The sequence below is a fragment of the Procambarus clarkii genome, chromosome 17 (genome assembly GCF_040958095.1).
Source record: "Procambarus clarkii isolate CNS0578487 chromosome 17, FALCON_Pclarkii_2.0, whole genome shotgun sequence".
NCBI classification, from domain to species: Eukaryota; Metazoa; Arthropoda; class Malacostraca; order Decapoda; family Cambaridae; genus Procambarus; species Procambarus clarkii.
Window position 1 is genome coordinate 39152147 of NC_091166.1, and position 22215 is coordinate 39174361.

The window sequence follows — 22215 nt, forward strand, 5'->3', positions numbered from 1 at the left end:
GGGGACATGATAGGAACGTATAAAATACTCAGAGGGATTGACAGAGTTTACATAGACGAAATGTTCACACGGAATAGTAACAGAACGAGGGGACATGGGTGGAAGCTGGAAACTCAGATGAGTCACAGAGATGTTAGGAAGTTTTCTTTTAGCGTGAGAGTAGTGGGAAAATGGAATACACTTAAGGAAATTGGATGAAAATAGGAATAAGAAAAAAGAATAGCAAAATACGAATAAGAAAAAGACGAGGATATTAAGATGAGAAAGAAGAAAGATTAGATACTGAGAAAAATGCAAGAAAACTGGAATCAACAGGAAGAAAAAGAGTACTTCAAGACGACTCAAATAATGTTACGACAGACCAACCTGAACACGACGACCACCACACGACTAGAACACGACCACCACACGACTAGAACACGACCACCACACGACTAGAACACGACCACCACACGACTAGAACACGACCACCACACGACTAGAACACGACAAAACCACGACGACAAAACAGGAAACAAAAACACGGAAAAAAAAACCTTTGAAGCAATAATAAAAGGCGAGTATGACACATGACGAACATATAGAGGAAGGGGCGGAGGAGAGAATAATTGAGGATAATTGGAAGAAGAGGGTGCCTTGATGAAGGAGGTCGTTCCCGCCTTCAACTTAACCAAGAAATGCAACCTTTGGACGCCGGATACACGTTGACCCCAAGAGGCAATTTTGTTGCACAGATTAACGAAGGGAGTGCAGGGAGGGAGTGAGGGAGTAAGGGGTGAGATGGGACAGGGGAGAGGGGGAAGGAGAGGAGGGAGGGAAGGTAAGGAGGAGGGGAACATAAGAGGGAAACAACCACATCTAAAGACCAGTACTCCTGGTCGTAGGAGGCCTGGTCGACGACCGGGCCGCGGGGACGCTAAGCCCCGGAAGCACCTCAAGGTAGGTAATCTCCTACACACCTCAACACAGATAACAAACAAATACCAAATGCAGAAAATAATAATAAAAAAAATTACTTTTTATCTTGTAAAATTAAACCAGAGATTAAAAGCAATAAAAATTAAAACAAATACCACAACCTTTACAAAAAGATATGAGAGATGGTGCTAGTGCTCTCTAATGTGGAACACTTGCACACTAACAGCCTCTCGCCAGGCTGGAGACGTTGCTGACCTGGAGAGCGTGCAGAGATCCTTTACTGCCAGAATCCACTCAATAAACATCAAAGTTATTAACACCACTTAAAAGGTTTACATCTTTATTTTTTAGTGCACAGGTGAGAGAAATATATAATAATTTACACTTGGAGCGACAAGTTCCAAACCTGCACTCAGAAATAACACAGAAATGCGGCCCCAGCATGGAGCCCGTATCTAGTCAAGCACAAGACGAAGTTGGAAAAAGTTCAGAGGTATGCCACTAGGCTAGTCCCAGAACTAAGAGGCAGGAGTTATGAGGACAGACTACGTGAACTGCATCTCACGTCGCTGGAAGACAGAAGAGCTAGGAGAGACACGATCACCACATACAAAATTCTCAGGGGAATTGACAGAATGGACAAGGTTGCATTATTTAACACGGGTGGTACACGCACAAGGGGACACAGGTGGAAGCTGAGTACCCAAATGAGCCACAGAGACATTAGAAAGAACTTTTTCATTGTCAGAGTAGCTAGTAAATGGAATGCATTAGGAAGTGATGTGGTGGAGGCTGACTCCATACACAGTTTCAAATGTAGATATGACAGAGCCCAGTAGGCTCAGAAATCTGAATATCAGTTGATTGACGGTTGAGAGGCGGGACTAAAGAGCCAGAGCTCAAAACCAGCAACCACAACTAGGTGAGTACATGAGACCAGGAGGTATGGCAGGATGTGCAGAATACCCCCGTTGAAGAGCTGAGGTGCAACAGGTACTCTGAGAGAGAACTATCAACTTCAGAGGCCCGAGACTGTTCAACACGCTTCTACTACACATAAGGGGCATAACTGGCCGACCCCTCACAGTGTTCAAGAGAGAATTTGACAAATATTGATACTGTTTTAAAAAGATTTCCCTATTTTGCACCCGCAAGATAACGTAAGCTTTTAAGGGTTGATAGATGTTAATCTTCTTGTTTGAGGAGCTGTTCACTTGAGACAGTTAAGCAAGTCCCAGCTGTGTCTGGGTACAAGTGACTGGATGAACAACCCAGCGGGTTTTCTTCCTATTGGGGAGTGTTGTACATTCTGCTATGGCGGTATGTCCACTTACAAGATGAGTGGCGCTGCCCAATAAACTCGCCCCTCGGGGCAAAATTTAAAAAAAAATTATATTTGATAAGAACCTCCCAAGGATACCTGATCAACCAGGCTGTGATTCATACCTCATACTTGCTTTTTTTCTACCACAGAGGTGGCCACACATTTACAATGCTAACCAGCATATATACAGATTCTTATCCTCCATGGACAGGGTTAGTGATCTGTTAAACATATAGTTCAGGGATTCATTGAACAATCAACCACACAAGGTGATTGTAGTGCTTTTAAAATGCTGATCTTGCCTACATACATAAATACACAGATTTACGTCTGTTCTACATAAAGTGTTCGATGTGTGTTTTTATATAATGTCATTAATGTGCTTTTATAAAGCTTAAATTACACATACATTATATATATATATATATATATATATATATATATATATATATATATATATATATATATATATATATATATATATATATATATATATATATATATATGGCCTGGCACGTGACTTAGCTATCCTGGCCAGACACGTGACTTAGGGGGATACATATATATATATATATATATATATATATATATATATATATATATATATATATATATATATATATATATATATATATATATATATATATATATATATATATATGTATCCCCCTAAGTCACGTGTCTGGCCAGGATAGCTAAGTCACGTGCCAGGCCAGGATAGCTAAGTCACGTGCCAGGCCAGGATAGGTAAGTCACGTGCCAGGCCAGTATAGCTAAGTCACGTGCTTGGCCGGGATAGCTAAGTCACGTGCCAGGCCAGGATAGCTAAGTCACGTGCCTGACCAGGATAGGTAAGTCAACACTAGCCTCGGCGCCTTAACATCTGCGTGACGGAACCTATCCCACGGTGGCCAGGTAACTGGAGCTCAGAAGTTGTACTCCGCGTCATTGATTTTCCTAATTATCCTTGAAGTAATTAGCCTAGAAGGCAATTAGGGACATCTTTTAGCCAAACAGCTTCTCTTTCTCAATCAGTTAAATACATCGTTGTCTACCGAGACATTCTCCGGAATGTTTACGCCAGATGTTGTGCTGTGGTGTGGTGGTGTGGTGGTGGTGGGGGGGGAAGGGGGGTGTAGTGTGGTGTGGTGGACATGTGGTATGGTTGAGGGGGTAGGGTGTAGTGTGGTATATAGTTCCAGGCGGTAATAAGTGCTATTATGGCCAACCACCTTAATTGTAGCATTCAGTACCGAGGATCGATCCCCTGTCGTCCCCTCCCGTCCCCTCCAACATGGTCTCCTCTACCCACCTGTCAACTACACCATACGGCCCTTCCATCCCCCACACTCACACAATACACCTTCAACCCTCCCATCACTGCCTGGTATTGGAAACTATCTCATCCATTTTAAACAATCAACAATCGTAATTGTGTGTCAACGTTTGACCTCTCAACCATCACTGAAGGTTAATTATGCTGCGCTCATCCGCCAGACTGACCTTCCAGCAGGCTCAACCACCACAAGCAAATGTCTTGGTCAGAAAATGTGGATTTTTCATTTAAATCCGAAAAGCGGTTCAGGCGCTAGAGCAATAATAAATGTATAAGTTCACAGACTCATCAGATTCATACTCTTAGTCCCACAGACTCATCAGATTCATACTCTTAGTCCCACAGACTCATCAGATTCATACTCTTAGTCCCACAGACTCATCAGATTCATACTCTTAGTCTCACACTCATCAGATTCATACTCTTAGTCTCACACTCATCAGATTCATACTCTTAGTCTCACAGACTCATCAGATTCATACTCTTAGTCTCACAGACTCATCAGATTCATACTCTTAGTCTCACAGACACATCAGATTCATACTCTTAGTCTCACAGACTCATCAGATTCATACTCTTAGTCTCACAGACACATCAGATTCATACTCTTAGTCTCACAGACACATCAGATTCATACTCTTAGTCTCACAGACTCATCAGATTCATACTCTTAGTCTCACAGACACATCAGATTCATACTCTTAGTCTCACAGACACATCAGATTCATACTCTTAGTCTCACAGACACATCAGATTCATACTCTTAGTCTCACAGACACATCAGATTCATACTCTTAGTCTCACAGACTCATCAGATTCATACTCTTAGTCTCACACTCATCAGATTCATACTTAGTCCCACAGACTCACCACGTTCGAGTCCCGTTTCTCTTACAATAACATTTCTTCAGTTTTAAAACAATATTGTTTAATCTACAATTTTGTCCCGTAGCACAGTGGTCTACATCTTCGATTCACAAGTCATAGCTATACAATGTAGAAACGATATTTTCAATTTGGTTTTGAAGTAGGTCAAGAGTTAGGGTTGTTGGGGGTTAAGCCTATCGAGGACCTAGAGGTCAACCCAAGACCCCTCATTCCCCCCCCCCCTCTCCACACACCTGTCGGGGCCACCACACATACACACACACCTGTCACTTGTCACAATATCAACCATCTTATCCCACATGTGTCAGGGGGACCCAACGACAACTCTTCCCACCACACACACACCTGTCAGTCACCCCCCATACACACCTGACACGGCCATCACCCCCCCCCCCCACTACACATACACACCTGTCAGGGCTCTCAACAAAATATGTTCAAGTATCATTCAAAAAATGAAAACGAGGGCGGCATGGTAGGGTGGGTGGGCGGGTTGATGAGGGTGGGCGGCGTGGAGGATGGGCGGGATAGTAGGGTGGGTGGGCGGCGTGGAGGGTGGGCGTGGTGGTCCATAAAAACTGGAGCTGATGTCACCATATGGCGCGTCCACTTCACCCCGGGATGCGCGCGCACACACGCACATCGCGGGGGAACAGATGTCGGGATGGTTAATGTTTGAGTGATAGATTGTCTGTGTACTCACCTACTTGTAGTCACCTGGTTGTGCTTGCGGAGGGTTGAGCTCTGACTCTTTGGTCCCGCCTCTTAACCGTCAATCAACAGGTGTACAGATTCCTGAGCCTATCGGGCTCTGTCATATCTACACTTGAAACTGTGTTTGGAGTCAGCCTCCACCACATCACTTCCTAATGCATTCCATTTGTCAACCACTCTGACACTAAAAAAGTTCTTTCTAATATCTCTGTGGCTCATTCACTCAGTTTCCACCTGTGTTCCCTTGTGTGTGTGCCCCTTGTGTTAAATAGCCTGTCTTTATCTACCCTATCAACTCCTCTGAGAATCTTGTATGTGGTGATCATGTCCCCTCTAACTCTTCTGCCTCCCAGTGACGTGAGGTTTAATTCCCGTAGTGTCTCCTCGTAGCTCATACCTCTCAGCTCGGGTACTAGTCTGGTGGCAAACCTTTTAACCTTTTCCAGTTTAGTCTTATCCTTGACTAGATATGGACTCCATGCTGGAGCCGCATACTCCAGGATTGGCCTGACATATGTGGTATACAAAGTTCTGAATGATTTCTTACACAAGTTTCTAAAGGCCGTTCTTATGTTGGCCAACCTGGCATATGCTGCTGATGTTATCCTCTTGATATGGGCTTCAGGGGACAGATCTGGCATGATGTCAACCCCCAGGTCTTTCTCTCTGATTGTGTGTGTGTGTGTGTGTGTGTGTGTGTGTGTGTGTGTGTGTGTGTGTGTGTGTGTGTGTGTGTGTGTGTGTGTGTGTGTGTGTGTTAGAACTATATATGTAGAATATATAAGACGATAAATAGATCGGTTAAAAAGGCAGAGTCCAAGAGTTAACACACACACACACACACACACACACACACACACACACACACACACACACACACACACACACACACACACACACACACACACACACACACACACGCACACACACGCACGCACGCACGCGCGCGTTGAGAAGGAAGAGGCAGTAAGAGGGAAGATCGCAGGAATAAGGAATGAGAATAACAGAAGGGAAGAGAAGTGAAATTGTTCCAAAAAGTTCATTGCAAATCTTTAAAAACAATAACAAAACACTGTAATGATTCTCATTGTTATTTAACCTGGATTCTTCCAATTTGAGGTGTAATAGGTAGTTAGTGAATTGTTGGTGCGTGTCGCGTAGTTAAAACAGTAATTATCCTTAGGTGCTTATTATGAGGCGTGGGGGGGGAGGGGGGACAGGGGAGGGGGGGGCGCCAGATGGTCTAAAGTCTGCACATCTCCCCCCCCCCCTTCCCCCTCCCCCTCCCCCCCCACAACTACAACAAGGTATAAATACGGTAGTTAAGAGCAACCTGTTCTTAAATGTCCCCCCCCCCTCGACCACACTATTAGGTGAGCATTGTTTGGTTAGCCCACACACGCACACAGTGTGTGTGTGTGTGTGTGTGTGTGTGTGTGTGTGTGTGTATGTGTGTATGTGTGTGTGTGTGTGTGTGTGTGTGTGTATGTGTGTATGTGTGTGTGTGTGTCATTCAGCGGTACAAACAAGAACAACAAACGACGCGTCCAGTACACAGACGCCGCTAATGACAAAGAACAAGTAGTGTGTCTGTCAGTTCCCGTCAGAATGGAGAGGAGACGTGTCTTGACAGTATTTGTCATCGCCTCTCTCAGTTACATCAACCACTGTCAATTAAGATACCATGATATCACCCCCACGCTGTCAATTCCCGTCCGGTGAATACACGGACACTGACTCGACCCCCCTGTCAATTTCTGACAATTGATAGATCATCTTATGTGGCCTCTGTCAATCCCATCAAATACAAGCTGGTGAGAAGAGCAAACCTGACGAATATTTGAGTTCTTTACGGGCTATTCATGCCCGTGCCAACCCTTGGGTAGCTTAATCTTCATCAATCAATCTCACCTTCTAAAGAGACGTTTACAGTCTGCTTTCAGAGACGAAGCGTCAAACCGGAGGGGATAGAGCTCTGTGACCCGGCAAATAAAACAAGGCTAATCTCTACAAAATAAAACACAATATGTATGTTTACTTTGGTGTGAAGAGTTTCACAGTCACACAGTACTGCCCTAAGGGGGAGGCCGGGGGGCACCACCCCCTTCCTTCATCTTATTCATAATATTTCAAGCGTATTTGAACCACAGAAATAGTGAAAAACAGAATTTACGTATAGCAAAGTGTTTGAGGTTAGTTGATTGGTCCAGTGTGTGGAGGTCACTGTAGGTCACTGTAGGTCACTGTAGGTCGTCACTGTAGGTCGTCATTGTAGGTCGTCACTGTAGGTCGCTGACGGAGGTCACTGTAGATCACTGTAGGAGGTCACCGCCGCTCACTATACAACACCATAATATCACCACAGGGGGCGTCTCAGGGCGCCATAACTCACTCTCCTACACAGTCAAGCGGCGGGATTCGAAGTGACTACTGGAATTGCGTGCTACGATAATTACAGCCGGGAACCCACAGACGAACATTAATTGATAAGTTCAACACGAGAGGGCCGGGTAAAGAGCGCGTATCACGCACATCAAACTCTCAAAAGTAAACAACTAAACAGAATTTGAACAAAATAAACGCCCTAAGCAACTTGTGTTAAATATGAGGAATTTTAACACAAATATAAATTTATTTTGATATAAATTCTAAATTTACAAAAATTATTTTATTTTGGTAGAAACGATAATAAAAACTGTTGATTTCTGCGTCAGGTGTTTTCTTACACCTGATGCCACTACTCTGGGTAAGGGAGGGAGCCGGTCGGCCGAGCGGACAGCACGCTGGACTTGTGATCCTGTGGTCCTGGGTTCGATCCCAGGTGCCGGCGAGAAACAATGGGCAGAGTTTCTTTCACCCTATGCCCCTGTTACCTAGCAGTAAAATAGGTACCTGGGTGTTAGTCAGCTGTCACGGGCTGCTTCCTGGGGGTGGAGGCCTGGTCGAGGACCGGGCCGCGGGGACACTAAAAAGGGCCGAAATCATCTCAAGATAACCTCAAAATAAGGGTATAGGGGCAGGGGAAGGGGTAAGGGTGTTGGAGGAGGTTGGGGTAAGGGTGTTGAAGGAGGTTGGGGTAAGGGTGTTGAAGGAGGTTGGGGTAAGGGTGTTGGAGGAGGTTGGGATAAGGGTGTTGGAGGAGGTTGGGGTAAGGTTGTTGGAGGAGGTTGGGGTAAGGGTGTTGGAGGAGGTTGGGGTAAGGGTGTTGGAGGAGGTTGGGGTAAGGGTGTTGGAGGAGGTTGGGGTAAGGGTGTTGGAGGAGGTTGGGGTAAGGGTGTTGGAGGAGGTTGGGGTACGGGTGTTGGAGGAGGTTGGGGTAAGGGTGTTGGAGGAGGTTGGGGTAAGGGTGTAGTAGGAGGGTGGGGTTAAGGGATGGTGGGGAGGACACCCCAGAGCCCCCACAACACACACCATCCATCACACACGGGTGTTGACGCTGCCAGAACTCACCAGAAAATGTCCTGATAATGGTCCGCGGGCAGCGTTTATGATAATGGCGACCGTTGCTTACAATGTAACGCACAATGGTCCCTAAATTTCTTATTGATAAATGTGTTGGCAAACACTTGGTTACACACCGCTAAGAGCCTCTCAAGTGCTTTCCCAAGTCCATTCTCAAGTTCAATCCCCCGAGTCAATTCACTCGGGAGGCTCCGGGCGCTGAAATATAATACATTTGGGAGCTACGAGCTTAAAAGCATTAAATACTCCAGAGGGGGCTACAAGCCCACACTTTAACACGCATAAGGGGAATACCTACCTACTTCAATTCCCCATCCACTATCCCCCCCAACCCCGAGTCCCATCTATCCGCGGGTTCTCTCCTAGCCCCGCGGGTCTAAACTCTACGGAATAGAACGTTATAACGTCATAGTGACGTCACACACCTTGTTCAGACTATACATAACAATTCATCTGTCGTTGTTATAGATTCAGCTACAGGGAACAAAAAGTAGCACGGGCTATGGTGAGCCCGTAGTGGACTTACCTGGCACAGGAGCAGGGCTGTGACTGAATTCATCTGTCGTTTCTGTCAGGTTTAATACGATAGGTCAGGTTGGGTTGGGTTAAGGAAGGGAAGGTTAGATTGTATTTCAATTAGATTAAGTTAGGTTGGGTTGGGTTAGGTTAGGTTAGGTTAGGTTAGGTTAGGTTAGGTTAGGTTAGGTTGGGTAGGCCTAAAGTGTAACGCTGACGCAGGGACGCATAATGAAGCAAGAGGAGACGCAATCATCCTCTTGTTGACAAGTGCAAGTTGAAGTCGGCCATCTTGCAGGTCAACCTCTGCAACTTTACCTAAGGCCAAAAATCTACCAAAACCACACAGAACAAGGAACCACACACACACACACACACACACACACACACACACACACACACACACACACACACACACACACACACACACACAAACACACACACACACACACACACACACACACACACACACACACACACAAACACACACACACACACACACACACACACACACACACACACACACACACACACACACACACACAAACACACACACACACACACACACACCTCAGGAACCTGTACACCTGTTGATTGACGGTTGAGAGGCGGGACCAAAGAGCCAGAGCTCAACCCCCGCAAGCACAACTAGGTGAGTACACACACACACACACACACACACACACACACACAACCACACAGAACAAAGAGCCACACACACACACACACACACACACACACACACACACACACACACACACACACACACACACACACACACACACACACACACACACAACAAACACACACAACAAAGAGCCACACACACAATAACTATCCAGAGGGAAACTATAAACAACCACACACACACACGACAAGCAGTTCAAAGCCTTTCCTCCAATTAGAGATAGCAGTGGAACCGTCCATAAAATTATCATCTTTATCATAGCTGGGCTCTGATTGGCGGAGAAGGGAGAACTGCCTCCCAGATAACCCTCCTTATGAATGATGGGGGGGGGGGAAGGGAGGAAGGGGGTAGTTAGTAATAGTAATAACAACAATTTTAAATGTTAAAAATCTGGTCAATTTAGCTGAGGAAGAATGTTAGGTAATTAAATGTTGCTTCTAACATATCAGATTATATCACATTCATATCTCATGGAACAATATTGTATAGGCTGTTCTTAAGAGACATATAAACCGGTTATATACAACTATCCATGAAGACGGACCCCGAGCCAGTGGCTACTATCCAGTAATACGCCCCGAGCCAGTGGCTACTATCCAGTAATACGCCCCGAGCCGGTGGCTACTATCCAGTAATACGCCCTGAGCCGGTGGCTACTATCCAGTAACACGGACCCCGAGCCAGTGGCTACTATCCAGTAACACGGCCCCCGAGCCAGTGGATAAGCAGGGATAGATAAAAACAATAACCTATTCGCTACATTCAAGTAACAGCTCTCAACCAGCCTCCCAAATCCACAGTGGCTGACAGCAGATTATGTTGGTTGGGGGAGAGGGGGATAAGGGTGAGGGGAAATAGGGGAGTGGGGAGGGATCGAATGAGATAGAGGTGAGAGAGGGGTGGATAGAGACCACGGTCCATATGTGCAGTTCTTGTGTGTGCCGTTACTCTTCTGGTATGGAAGAGGGGAGAGAGTGAGGGGAAGGGAGAGAGAGAGAGGGGAGAGGGAGAGTTGGCGAGGGGATAGTGTTGGATGGGTTTATGGTTGTCCACAAGGAAGGGTGAGTACGATGGAGATAGGGCGATTAAAAGATGGAAGGAAGATGGAGGGAAAAGAGGGAGGGAGGCTAAGAAAATTTAACATTTTATATACACATGGAAGAATGGCAGCGAGCTGGTGTGGGACTACACATGTGTATCCACCCTGGCTGATGCCTGTCCCACCCTCAGTGTTGGCAAGGTATGTGGTGTGGCCAGGTATGTGGTGTGGCCAGCCAGTGGGAAGCAGTCAATATACATATTGACTGCTATATATATATATATATATATATATATATATATATATATATATATATATATATATATATATATATATACATATATAGCAGTCATATACGAGCAGCTGGAACATCAATAAACATTTGTGCCATTAGCATCTGAGACCCTGGGCTCCAGCGGCAAGCGTGCCAAAAGCTTTCTTAAATTGGGTTCTAGGTTCACTGACACTACCAGAGACCCAAGAGCAGCCAGGCCCCTGTTTCAGCGCCTCAGTGCTGCTATCCAGAGAGGGAAAGATCTGCTTAGTAACTCCAAGGGATTCACAACCTCTAATCATTCATTTCAATCACCAACTTTTAACGCGCAAATTTACAAAAATACAAATTAAAACAGTGTATATATTTATATGAATGTGAGAGGGAGAAAAAAATAAAAAAAGAGACAAAGCTAATACAAAAAAATAAAAAGCTGTTTAAATACAAATGAAACCAGAGGGGGAAAAATGGAGAAAGGCTTGACAGTTGACAGGTAATTAGAGTTCCTAAACCACCAGGAGGCATACGGTTGCCTTACAGATACGGGTCTGAGACCCCTAACTCCCCCTCCAGTAAGGGCTAAGGACCATGTCCGCGTGGTTCCCCACTTAGGGGCTCATGGGGACAAAAAAAACACACAAATGAAATAATGATGAAAAACTAAATTACACACAAAAAAAATATATGTGTGTGTATATTCACAGCACTCGCAAAATGTTTTTTGTGTAATAGTATAGCATACAAGAGTAGGCTGTGGGCCTCTAATGTGACAGATAACTACGTTGTTGAGCAAATATACAGGCAAGTCTGGTAACAGGGTCGCCTGGCCCGCCCGTTTATACTACCCACCGTTTAAGACCCAAACCGTTTATAAAAGTACGTTTATACGTAAATTTAAATTTTTAAATTTTGCCCCGAGGGGCGAGTTTATTGGGCAGCGCCACTCATCTTGTGAGTGGACACACCGCCATAGCAGCATGTACAACACTCCCCAATAGGAAGAAAACCCGCTGGGTTGTTCATCCTGTCACTTGTACCCAGACACAGCTGGGACTTGCTTAACTGTCTCAAGTTATACGTCTAGCCGTTGATCAATGGACACCAGCACGCCGTTTACAACACTGTTGATGCCTCAATAGTGGTAATAATGAACATATAATTAATAACAGGGGTGTTATTGAACATTATATAACAACTAGTTCTAATGAACACCAAGATGACTGTTATAGACTATAGGATAATGACTTTTCATCTGACCTTATCTGTTGATGACCATTCTACTATTCCTTCCCACCGTCCCATCCCAAATCCTTATCCTGACCCCTTTCCAAGTGCTACATAGTAGTAATAACTTGGCGCTTTCCCCTGATAGTTCAATTCAGCGATGGCGCCACAAGTTTAGAACATGTTCTAAACTTTCTAACAAACGTGACCTAACATAAGCCTAACTCTTCCTTCTGTCTTTCTTCTTCTTCTTTTCCTTGTTTATTCTTACGATCCCTTTCTTATTCCTATTAATACCCTCTATATTATACCTTATCTTCCGTTCCTGTTGCCTTGCGCTTTCTTCCTCTAAGATTTCCTTCTCCTCTATCTTGCCTATTTATTGCCATTGCCTCCTTCCTCTCATCACAAGTTTCAGCCCCGCTCCTGTGCCAGGTAAGTCCATCACGGGCTCACCATAGCCCGTGCTACTTGGAACTTTTAGTTCCCAGTAGCTGAATCTTAAACAACTTCCTCTCGTCACCACTTATGGGGCTATTCATGCCCGTGCCACCTCTTGGGTGGCTTAATCTTTATCAATCTTCCTATCATCACAATCGACTTGATAACGGTCCAGGACGGACCGAAACGTCGTCTTTTCACTTTCTAGTGTGTGGTCAAGGTTGTTGTGGTCAAGGTTGTTGTGGTCAAGGCCGGTGTGGTCAAGGCCGGTGTGGTCAAGGTCGGTGTGGTCAAGGTTGGTGTGATCAAGGTTGTTGTGGTCAAGGCCGGTGTGGTCAAGGTTGGTGTGGTCAAGGTTGTTGTGGTTAAGGCCGGTGTGGTCAAGGTTGTTGTGGTCAAGGTTGGTGTGGTCAAGGCCGGTGTGGTCAAGGTTGTTGTGGTCAAGGTTGTTGTGGTCAAGGTTGGTGTGGTCAAGGCTGGTGTGGTCAAGGCCGGTGTGGTCAAGGTTGTTGTGGTTAATGCCGGTGTGGTCAAGGTCGGTGTGGTTAAGGCCGTTGTGGTCAAGGCCGGTGTGGTCAAGGCTGGTGTGGTGAAGGTTGTTGTGGTCAAGGTCGGTGTGGTCAAGGATGGTATGGTCAAGGTTGTTGTGGTCAAGGCCGTTGTGGTCAAGGCCGGTGTGGTCAAGGCTGGTGTGGTGAAGGTTGTTGTGGTCAAGGTCGGTGTGGTCAAGGATGGTATGGTCAAGGTTGTTGTGGTCAAGGCCGGTGTGGTCAAGACCGGTGTGGTCAAGGCCAGTGTGGTCAAGGCCGGTGTGGTCAAGGTTGTTGTGGTCAAGGCCGGTGTGGTCAAGGTTGTTGTGGTCAAGGCCGGTGTGGTCAAGGCCGGTGTGGTCAAGGTTGGTGTGGTCAAGGCAAGTGTGGTCAAGGCCAGTGTGGTCAAGGCTGGTGGTCAAGGTTGTTGTGGTCAAGGTCGGTGTGGTCAAGGCCTTGACCACAGAGAGAGAGAGAGAGAGAGAGAGAGAGAGAGAGAGAGAGAGAGAGAGAGAGAGAGAGAGAGAGAGAGAGAGAGAGAGAGAGAGAGAGAGAGAGATCATTAGACTAAGAATCTAAAGCCCTTATACCGCTGCCAAAAAAGATCTATTACACTTCACCATGAGCACGTAGTAAACAACTACAGTAGCCTCCCAGTAGTCTAGCTACAGCCAGCAACAAAACAAAGACAAGATCAAAAATACATTTACCTCCGAGCCCAAAAAAGGCAGATATACACAACTCGCGCCAAAATTAAACAGCTTTCGCACCAAACACACAAACACTTTTATTAACACAAAGCGTCTCATTATTCATTTTTTATGTGAAGGGGGGCGGGCGGGGGGGGCGGCGAGGCCCCGTAGCAGACACCAACACCCGACAAAACGCTACAACAACAACAACAACAATTACATTAAATCATGTGTGAATGCAGTAAGCAGGAGAAGGGAGAGGCGGCCATTCGAGCAGGTCTTCTCCCTCGATCCCTTTGCGGAGTCCTGTCTGCTCTCTCCCTCTCTCTCTCTCCCTCCCTCGGACAACGGCCAGTCTGCCTCTCACTCCATAACGATGTGGCGGCCGCTATACCAACAATTGCTGACTATTGTTGTTCGATTTCCAGCCGATTCCTGCCCGATTTCGAACCGATTTAAAAGGGCGCGCTCGTCCGCGTCTACTGTTATGGCCGCCAGGGTTATAAATGACCGGAGGTGCCAGTTTTTATTTTCCGTTATTTAATTTTCCCGGTCCGTGGAGATAAAAATTGGCGTTCAGTTGGCTCCGGGCCGCGGCAATTAACTACATAGCTAAATGAAATCATAACCGGAATTAATGTAAATTGTCCCAGACCAACAGAAATATTGTCATTCACGCAGCCAATTAGAGCGAGTGTCCAAATGTCATGTAATTGAGTTTATTTACAAACCCATTGTGGTGGTAACAAGTTGGTGGCGGTGTTACCAGATGCCTCACACCATGAACCCCCGCACACACGCACGCGCGTGCGTGTGTACATACATACATACATACATACATACACACACACACACACACACACACACACTATTTTTACCCCTGCCGCCAAGCTCTTAACACAATTTATATAAATACTTTTTAACTTTTCGCGTAAAACAAAAAGTTAAGATATATTGGGTTATTAATATAAATTAATCCCAACCAACTGGTTAATGTGACTTAAGTAACTACCTGCTACCACTGGCGAGCGAGGAACATTGCCTCACCGAACACTAACATAATTCAAACTAAATCACACTGAAACGTGATGAGTATTTAGGAAGGCGAGGCATATTATATTTACGACACGATGATGCTAAACGTGCGAGTTGGTTGGTAAGTCGGGTTAAACACTGCTGGGTGTGGCTAGTAATTAATGTGGTGACCTCATACACTCGCGCCAGATCACTGGAGTTATATTGGTACAAACTTTAAGGATTAACATTTTAACTTGACTTCCCAAAGGGCAGGAGTCAAATCAGAGGAGACAGAGCTGTGTAACTACTACTTCCATCCTCCATAGAGGATGGAAGTAGTAGTTACATCCTCCATAAGTGGAGGATGGTGTAACTACATCTATAAGTAGTAGTTACATCCTTCCATCCTCCATAGAGGATGGAACACACTATGTCTGCTATCCTGCCACCAGTAGAGGGCTTTGCAATCCACACCCACCCGCCTGCCGGGTCGGTGGATCACGCCATCCACCCGGAAAGATGATGGTTGACACACAAACCATCCACCAAAAAACATCCACCTAGACACCCATTATTTACACAATCAACCACTATCCACCGTCTTCCCTCCTATCCACTTGACCGCTCCTGCCCCTCCAGGGGTGTTGACCCGCGGCCGGACCACCCCAGAGGACCGTGATGGACCAGGAGGGTAGAGAGGACCACATTCTCCTGTCAATCTCTGTCTAATAAAACTCTACGTCTCACTCTCCGTTTATTTGAACAAGGCGCGCGGCTTCCATCTGTGCTGGAGCTCATCCTGGGCGGCCGGCCCCACGACTCAGGCTTCCGTGACGGCCACAACACTCCCCCCCCCCCCACACCCCTGACACATTGCGGGGATGAAACAAGTGAACAACGTCACATAAGGGGTCAAGGGGAAAGATTCACGAAGCAGTTACGCAAGTACTTACGAACGTGTACATCTTTCCTCAATCTTCGTCGGCTTTGGTTACATTTAGTTTAAACAGTTTACAAGCATGAAAACTTGCCAATCAACTGTTGTTATTGTTATAAACAGCCTCCTGGTGCTTCGGAGCTCATTAACTGTTTAATAATTGTAAACAAAGCCGCCAAAGATTGAGAAAAGATGGACAGCTTCGTAAGTGCTTGCGTAACTGCTTCGTGAATCTGGCCCCCAGGACGGATCGAAACGTCACCACATGACGGTCCAGGATTGACTCGAAATGTCGTCCCCGTCACCTAATGTGCGGTTTAGGTTATTTGTAAACAGTCCGAACACCACGCGTCTCCCCGTCATTAATATCACATACCTTCCTAAATACTCATCACATAACACCAACAGAAACTGAATGAGAAATGAGTCATTGTTTTGGTTAATTCATAAATGGATCGGTGAATGAGCAGCAGAGTTGGTGGCCAGGAGCAAACACAACAAACAAAGCCATGTATGTCGTCACTGCAACATATCCTCTTACCTCTGCAACGAACTTTATCCTTAGGGTCAATGAGGTATTTACCAAGTCTTAAGGTGGTAGACGGGAGGGTGTACCCTAACGACCATTCAAACAGGTCGTAGCAAACGCTCTTCACTCTCCTTTATGTGGAAACAAAACAAAATGTAAACTCTGTTAACAGAGGAAGAAATATGTTTTTCCGAATATATATATATATATATATATATATATATATATATATATATATATATATATATATATATATATATATATATATATATATATATTTATATATATATATATATATATATATATATATATATATATATGTCGTACCTAGTAGCCAGAACGCACTTTTCGGCATACTCGGTTGACCCCCATCCACTGTGACTCTTGTCATACACTCGCACGCTCCCATACAAAGTTTGGTGCGACTACCCGCGAGCGTCAGGCGCCCAACCTCGACCACACCAAGAGACAATCTCACAGATACCTCTTCGTCTGGGAAAGATTTTGACTTTCACAAATAGCAACTTAAACCTCTCATCAGCGTGTCCTCTGAATCTCAGAGCTGACTCTACTTAGGGAGAGGAGCAAGAGCGGGAGAATTGCACACTGGGATAAAATAAGATAGATTATAAGGGAGCGCAGACAGAAGGCCTTCCTGGGGTCAGATATAAGCCTGGGGTCAGATATATGCCTGGGGGTCAGATATATGCCTGGGGGTCAGATATATGCCTGGGGGTCAGATATAAGCCTGGGGTCAGATATATGCCTGGGGGTCAGATATAAGCCTGGGGGGTCAGATATAAGCCTGGGGGTCAGATATAAGCCTGGGGGTCAGATATAAGCCTGGGGGTCAGACATAAGCCTGGGGGTCAGATATAAGCCTGGGGGTCTGATATAAGCCTGGGGGTCAGACATAAGCCTCAGGGTCAAGTGAATTAAGTTCCCCAGGTTAAGAGGGATTAGTCTAATAGCTTTAAATGAAAGAAAAACAAAAGGAGACATGATCACCATGTACAAAATATCGAGGAAAATATACAAGGCGGGCAGTGACAACCTTATGCACATGAAAGAATATATAAAACATACAGTCCGTGGTGGCGCAGTGGTAACACATTCTCCCCGTGCCTCGACACCACCGATTTGGTCTGCGTTCGAGTCCTTGCCAGGGACGCTTGATTAAGAGCCAATCCTTAAATGTTCACCTCTGTTCACCCAGAATTAATTGATTGCCGATTGGTGGGTCGTGTTCCAAGGAAAATTAGTAGTTAAGGCAGCCCCTGTGTCTCCTTTGAACTATGGTAAGGAAAGGCTTTCAGCTTGCTAACAGGAGTCAGAAGTGGTTTGGTTCTGTACCCACCTGTGTATATTGTGAGGTGCTTCCGGGGCTTAGCGTCCCCGCGGCCCGGTCGTCGACCAGGGCCTCCTCGGGTACATTTGGGTACATTTGAATCCTCGGTTTCAATTGTATAAACAATGGGCACAGTCTCACTGTCTGGATCCAACAGCACATTTGCCAGAAGCCCGTAATGTCAAGAGCCTTAAAGGTACCCAAATGCTTCAAGCTGGAGCCCTAAGACCCGAGTCTTACTACCCGGCGGCCATGATAGGTAGTACATCAAAGGTCACTGCACAAAAGCCCTCACAAGCACATATACATGTAGAAAAAAACATATAAATAAATAAAAATAAACAGATTCGATGGTACTCGCAGCAAGAGAAAATAAACAGAGATCCACAGGCGACACACACAGACAAACACCCCGACAAAAAGCATCCTCCACTCACACGGACGGGGGGAAAAAACAAGAAAGCTGGAGGCCCTCGGATCCTCCAGGTTAAGAAGAGGGCCTCCACACTTAACACACTTAACTCCCTCCACAAAAGTGTGTCTTTAACCTCATCCTGAGAGCCTCTGCTCCTCTTCCCTTGTTATGATTCCTCCAGCTGAAGAACGTGATAAAAATATATTACCCGGCACCCACAACACGCTCCCCTCTCCCTCCCCCCACCCCCACCCCACAGCCCCCATCCCCCCCCCTCCCTCTCTCTCCACCCTCCTCCCCCCCATCCCGCCACCCCCCAGGCTCCCCCACCTCCCCCAGCTATCACAAGAATGGCCACCTTTGTTCACACTCAGGTTTCGCTGGAAATCTTGAAGTTGTCATGAAGACTTGTTACCTGATCTGCCGCGCGCGTTCCTTCCCTTCCCTTCCCTTCCCTTCCCTTCCCTTCCCTTCCCTTCCCTTCCCTTCCCTTCCCTGCCCTTCCCTTCCCTTCCCTTCCCTTCCCTGCCCCTTCACCCCCCGTCAATAGCCTATTACCCCTACTCTTCCCCTACGTCCCCATCATCGACAGCATGTGTAGGAAGCTGAAAAACAAATGACTTTTAAACCCTCAAAAAAAACACCTTTCAAAACAACTGACGCAACCTACATCAGACCAGCGCTTGACTACGCAGCACGGGCATGGGGGTCTTGAGGCAAGAGTTAACGGGAGTAACTAATGAGGGCAACATTAGAGGTGGCTCTAACCTCCCTCCCTCATTCTTCCCTCACTCATATCCTTCCTCACTACCCCCCCCCCCCTTATCCTGCCTTCGTCATCTTCCTCCCTCACCTCCCTCCTTCCCTCTCCCTCTCCTGTGCATCTGCCAACAGACGGGATGAAGGAAGAATCCATCAATCTCCTCAATTATGCTATCAATCCTGACCGCTCCTGATGGCGGAGCTGTGTTGCTCATGTTGAACTGGTACTCACCTAGTTGTACTCACCTGGTTGTGCTTGCGGGGGTTGAGCTCTGGCTCTTTGGTCCCGCCTCTCAATCGGCAATCAACAGGTGTACAGGTTCCTGAGCCTATTGGGCTCTATCATATCCACACTTGAAACTGTGTATGGAGTCAGCCTCCACCACATCACTTGGTGTTGAGAGAGTGATGGTGGTGTTACAGTGATGGTGTTACAGTGATGGTGTTACAGTGATGGTGGTGATGGGACAAACACACACATACACACACACACACACACACACACACACACATACACACACACACACACACACACACACACACACACATACACACACACACACACACACACACACACACACACACACACACACACACACACACACACACACACACACACACACACACACACACACACACACATGGTGCTGGACAACAGGTTCACTCTACACCAGACATACATACTGTCACGTGCGCTTTAATACACAAACAAAAAGTATACAAATATACAGACGATGGACAAAAATATTCTTTAAATTAGAAGACATAAACCGATGTATTTATTGTAAATACCAGGAATGTTTATAATACATTAACCTGAGCAATTTGGTGGTTAACCCCAGAGAAAGATGGAGGAGAGACACATATGGCACCAGAGGAGACACATATGGCACCAGAGGAGACACATATGGCACCAGAGGAGACACATATGGTACCAGGAGACATATATGGCACCAGAGGAGACACATATGGCACCAGAGGAGACACATATGGCACCAGAGGAGAGACACATATGGCACCAGAGGAGACATATATGGCACCAGAGGAGACACATATGGCACCAGAGGAGACACATATGGCACCAGAGGAGACACATATGGCACCAGAGGAGACACATATGGCACCAGAGGAGAGACACATATGGCACCAGAGGAGACATATATGGCACCAGAGGAGACACATATGGCACCAGAGGAGACACATATGGCACCAGAGGAGACACATATGGCACCAGAGGAGATACATATGGCACCAGAGGAGAGACACATATGGCACCAGAGAGAGAGGAGAGACACATATGGCACCAGAGGAGACACATATGGCACCAGAGAGAGAGGAGAGACACATATGGCACCAGAGGAGACACATATGGCACCAGAGGAGACACATATGGCACCAGAGGAGAGACACATATGGCACCGGAGAGAGAGGAGACACATATGGCACCAGAGAAGAGACGCATATGGCACCAGAGACACATATGGCACCAGAGGAGAGACACATATGGCACCAGAGGAGAGACACATATGGCACCAGAGGAGAGACACATATGGCACCAGAGGAGAGACACATATGGCACCAGAGAGAGAGAGGAGAGACACATATGGCACCAGAGAGAGAGGAGAGACACATATGGCACCAGAGGAGAGATACATATGGCACCAGAGAGAGAGGAGAGACACATATCGCACCAGAGAGAGAGGAGAGACACATATGACACCAGAGGAGAGAAGAGACACATATGGCACCAGAGGAGAGATACATATGGCACCAGAGAGAGAGGAGAGACACATATGGCACCAGAGAGAGAGGAGAGACACATATGGCAACAGAGGAGAGACACATATGGCACCAGAGAGAAGAGAGACACATATGGCACCAGAGGAGAGATACATATGGCACCAGAGGAGACACGTATGGCACCAGAGACACATATGGCACCAGAGAGAGAGGAGAGACACATATGGCACCAGAGAGAGAGGAGAGACACATATGGCACCAGAGGAGACACATATGGCACCAGAGGAGAGACACATATGGCACCAGAGGAGAGACACATATGGCACCAGAGAGAAGACACATATGGCACCAGGAGAGACACATATGGCACCAGAGGAGACACATATGGCACCAAAGGAGAGACACATATGGCACCAGAGGAGACATATGGCACCAGAGGAGAGACACATATGGCACCAGAGGAGAGACACATATGGCACCAGAGGAGAGACACATATGGCACCAGAGGAGACACATATGGCACCAGAGGAGAGACACATATGGCACCAGAGGAGAGACACATATGGCACCAGAGGAGAGACACATATGGCACCAGAGGAGACACATATGGCACCAGAGAGAGAGGAGAGACACATATGGCCCCAGAGGAGAGACACATATGGCACCAGAGGAGACACATATGGCACCACTGTGCCGAAGAATCAATTTGAGTGATTAAATCGCGCGGAGGAAGAAGTTGATCGCTGTAACAAGGGTTTTGATCCCATTATAGCCGGGTGGTGCAGCGTGGGAGAGGGAGAGGAGGGAAGGGAAGGAACGGTGGGAGAGAGAGAGGTAGGATAGAGCAAAGTAACAGAACCCGATAGAAAGTTCCTTCAACTTCCATCATTTTCTTTCTCCTTCGCAATAATAATCGTTATACACATCACAAGAAACAAAAACCCACAAATGACAAAAGAAAATAACCCAAAAAGAATCACGAATAATTCGGGTTTGGGGCCAAAAAATAACTGGATGTAAGGAGAAGATGAGTGGAGCCCGATGCTCACTTGTTCAGGACGCGTGTAATTCCAAGATGGCCACCATACGGCTCAGGCAGATTAAACTCTGATTAGCAATCTTAGCGGCGGATGTGGCGCGCGCCAAGGCAATCTCCTCTTGCAGATCGCCGCCAGGACCTCCACGACGCCTCCCTCCTGCTGGAGGGAGAGAGAGGGAGGGAGGGAGAGAGGGAGAGGGAGGGAGTGAGGGAAGAGTTACCTCACCCCTCCACGAGGTCGCTCGGACATAATACCCAGGATAAACAAAATTACCAGCTAACTGAAATTTATTAATTTTATGTAACTATTGGAGGGACGGAGCTATATATATATATATATATATATATATATATATATATATATATATATATATATATATAT

The 22215-nt window shown here is 46.3% G+C and overlaps 1 protein-coding gene across 1 annotated transcript in view; it reads right to left on the reverse strand.

Moving 5' to 3' along the window:
• Positions 1-12948: 12948 nt before the first annotated feature.
• Positions 12949-22215, reverse strand: part of LOC138365661 (uncharacterized protein in mobD 3'region-like) — a 12590-nt gene continuing 3323 nt past the window's right edge. Inside the window, exon 2 of the mRNA XM_069326151.1 lies at positions 12949-13765. Within this exon, the coding sequence (XP_069182252.1) occupies positions 12949-13765 (817 nt within the window). The remainder of the gene's footprint in view (positions 13766-22215) is intronic.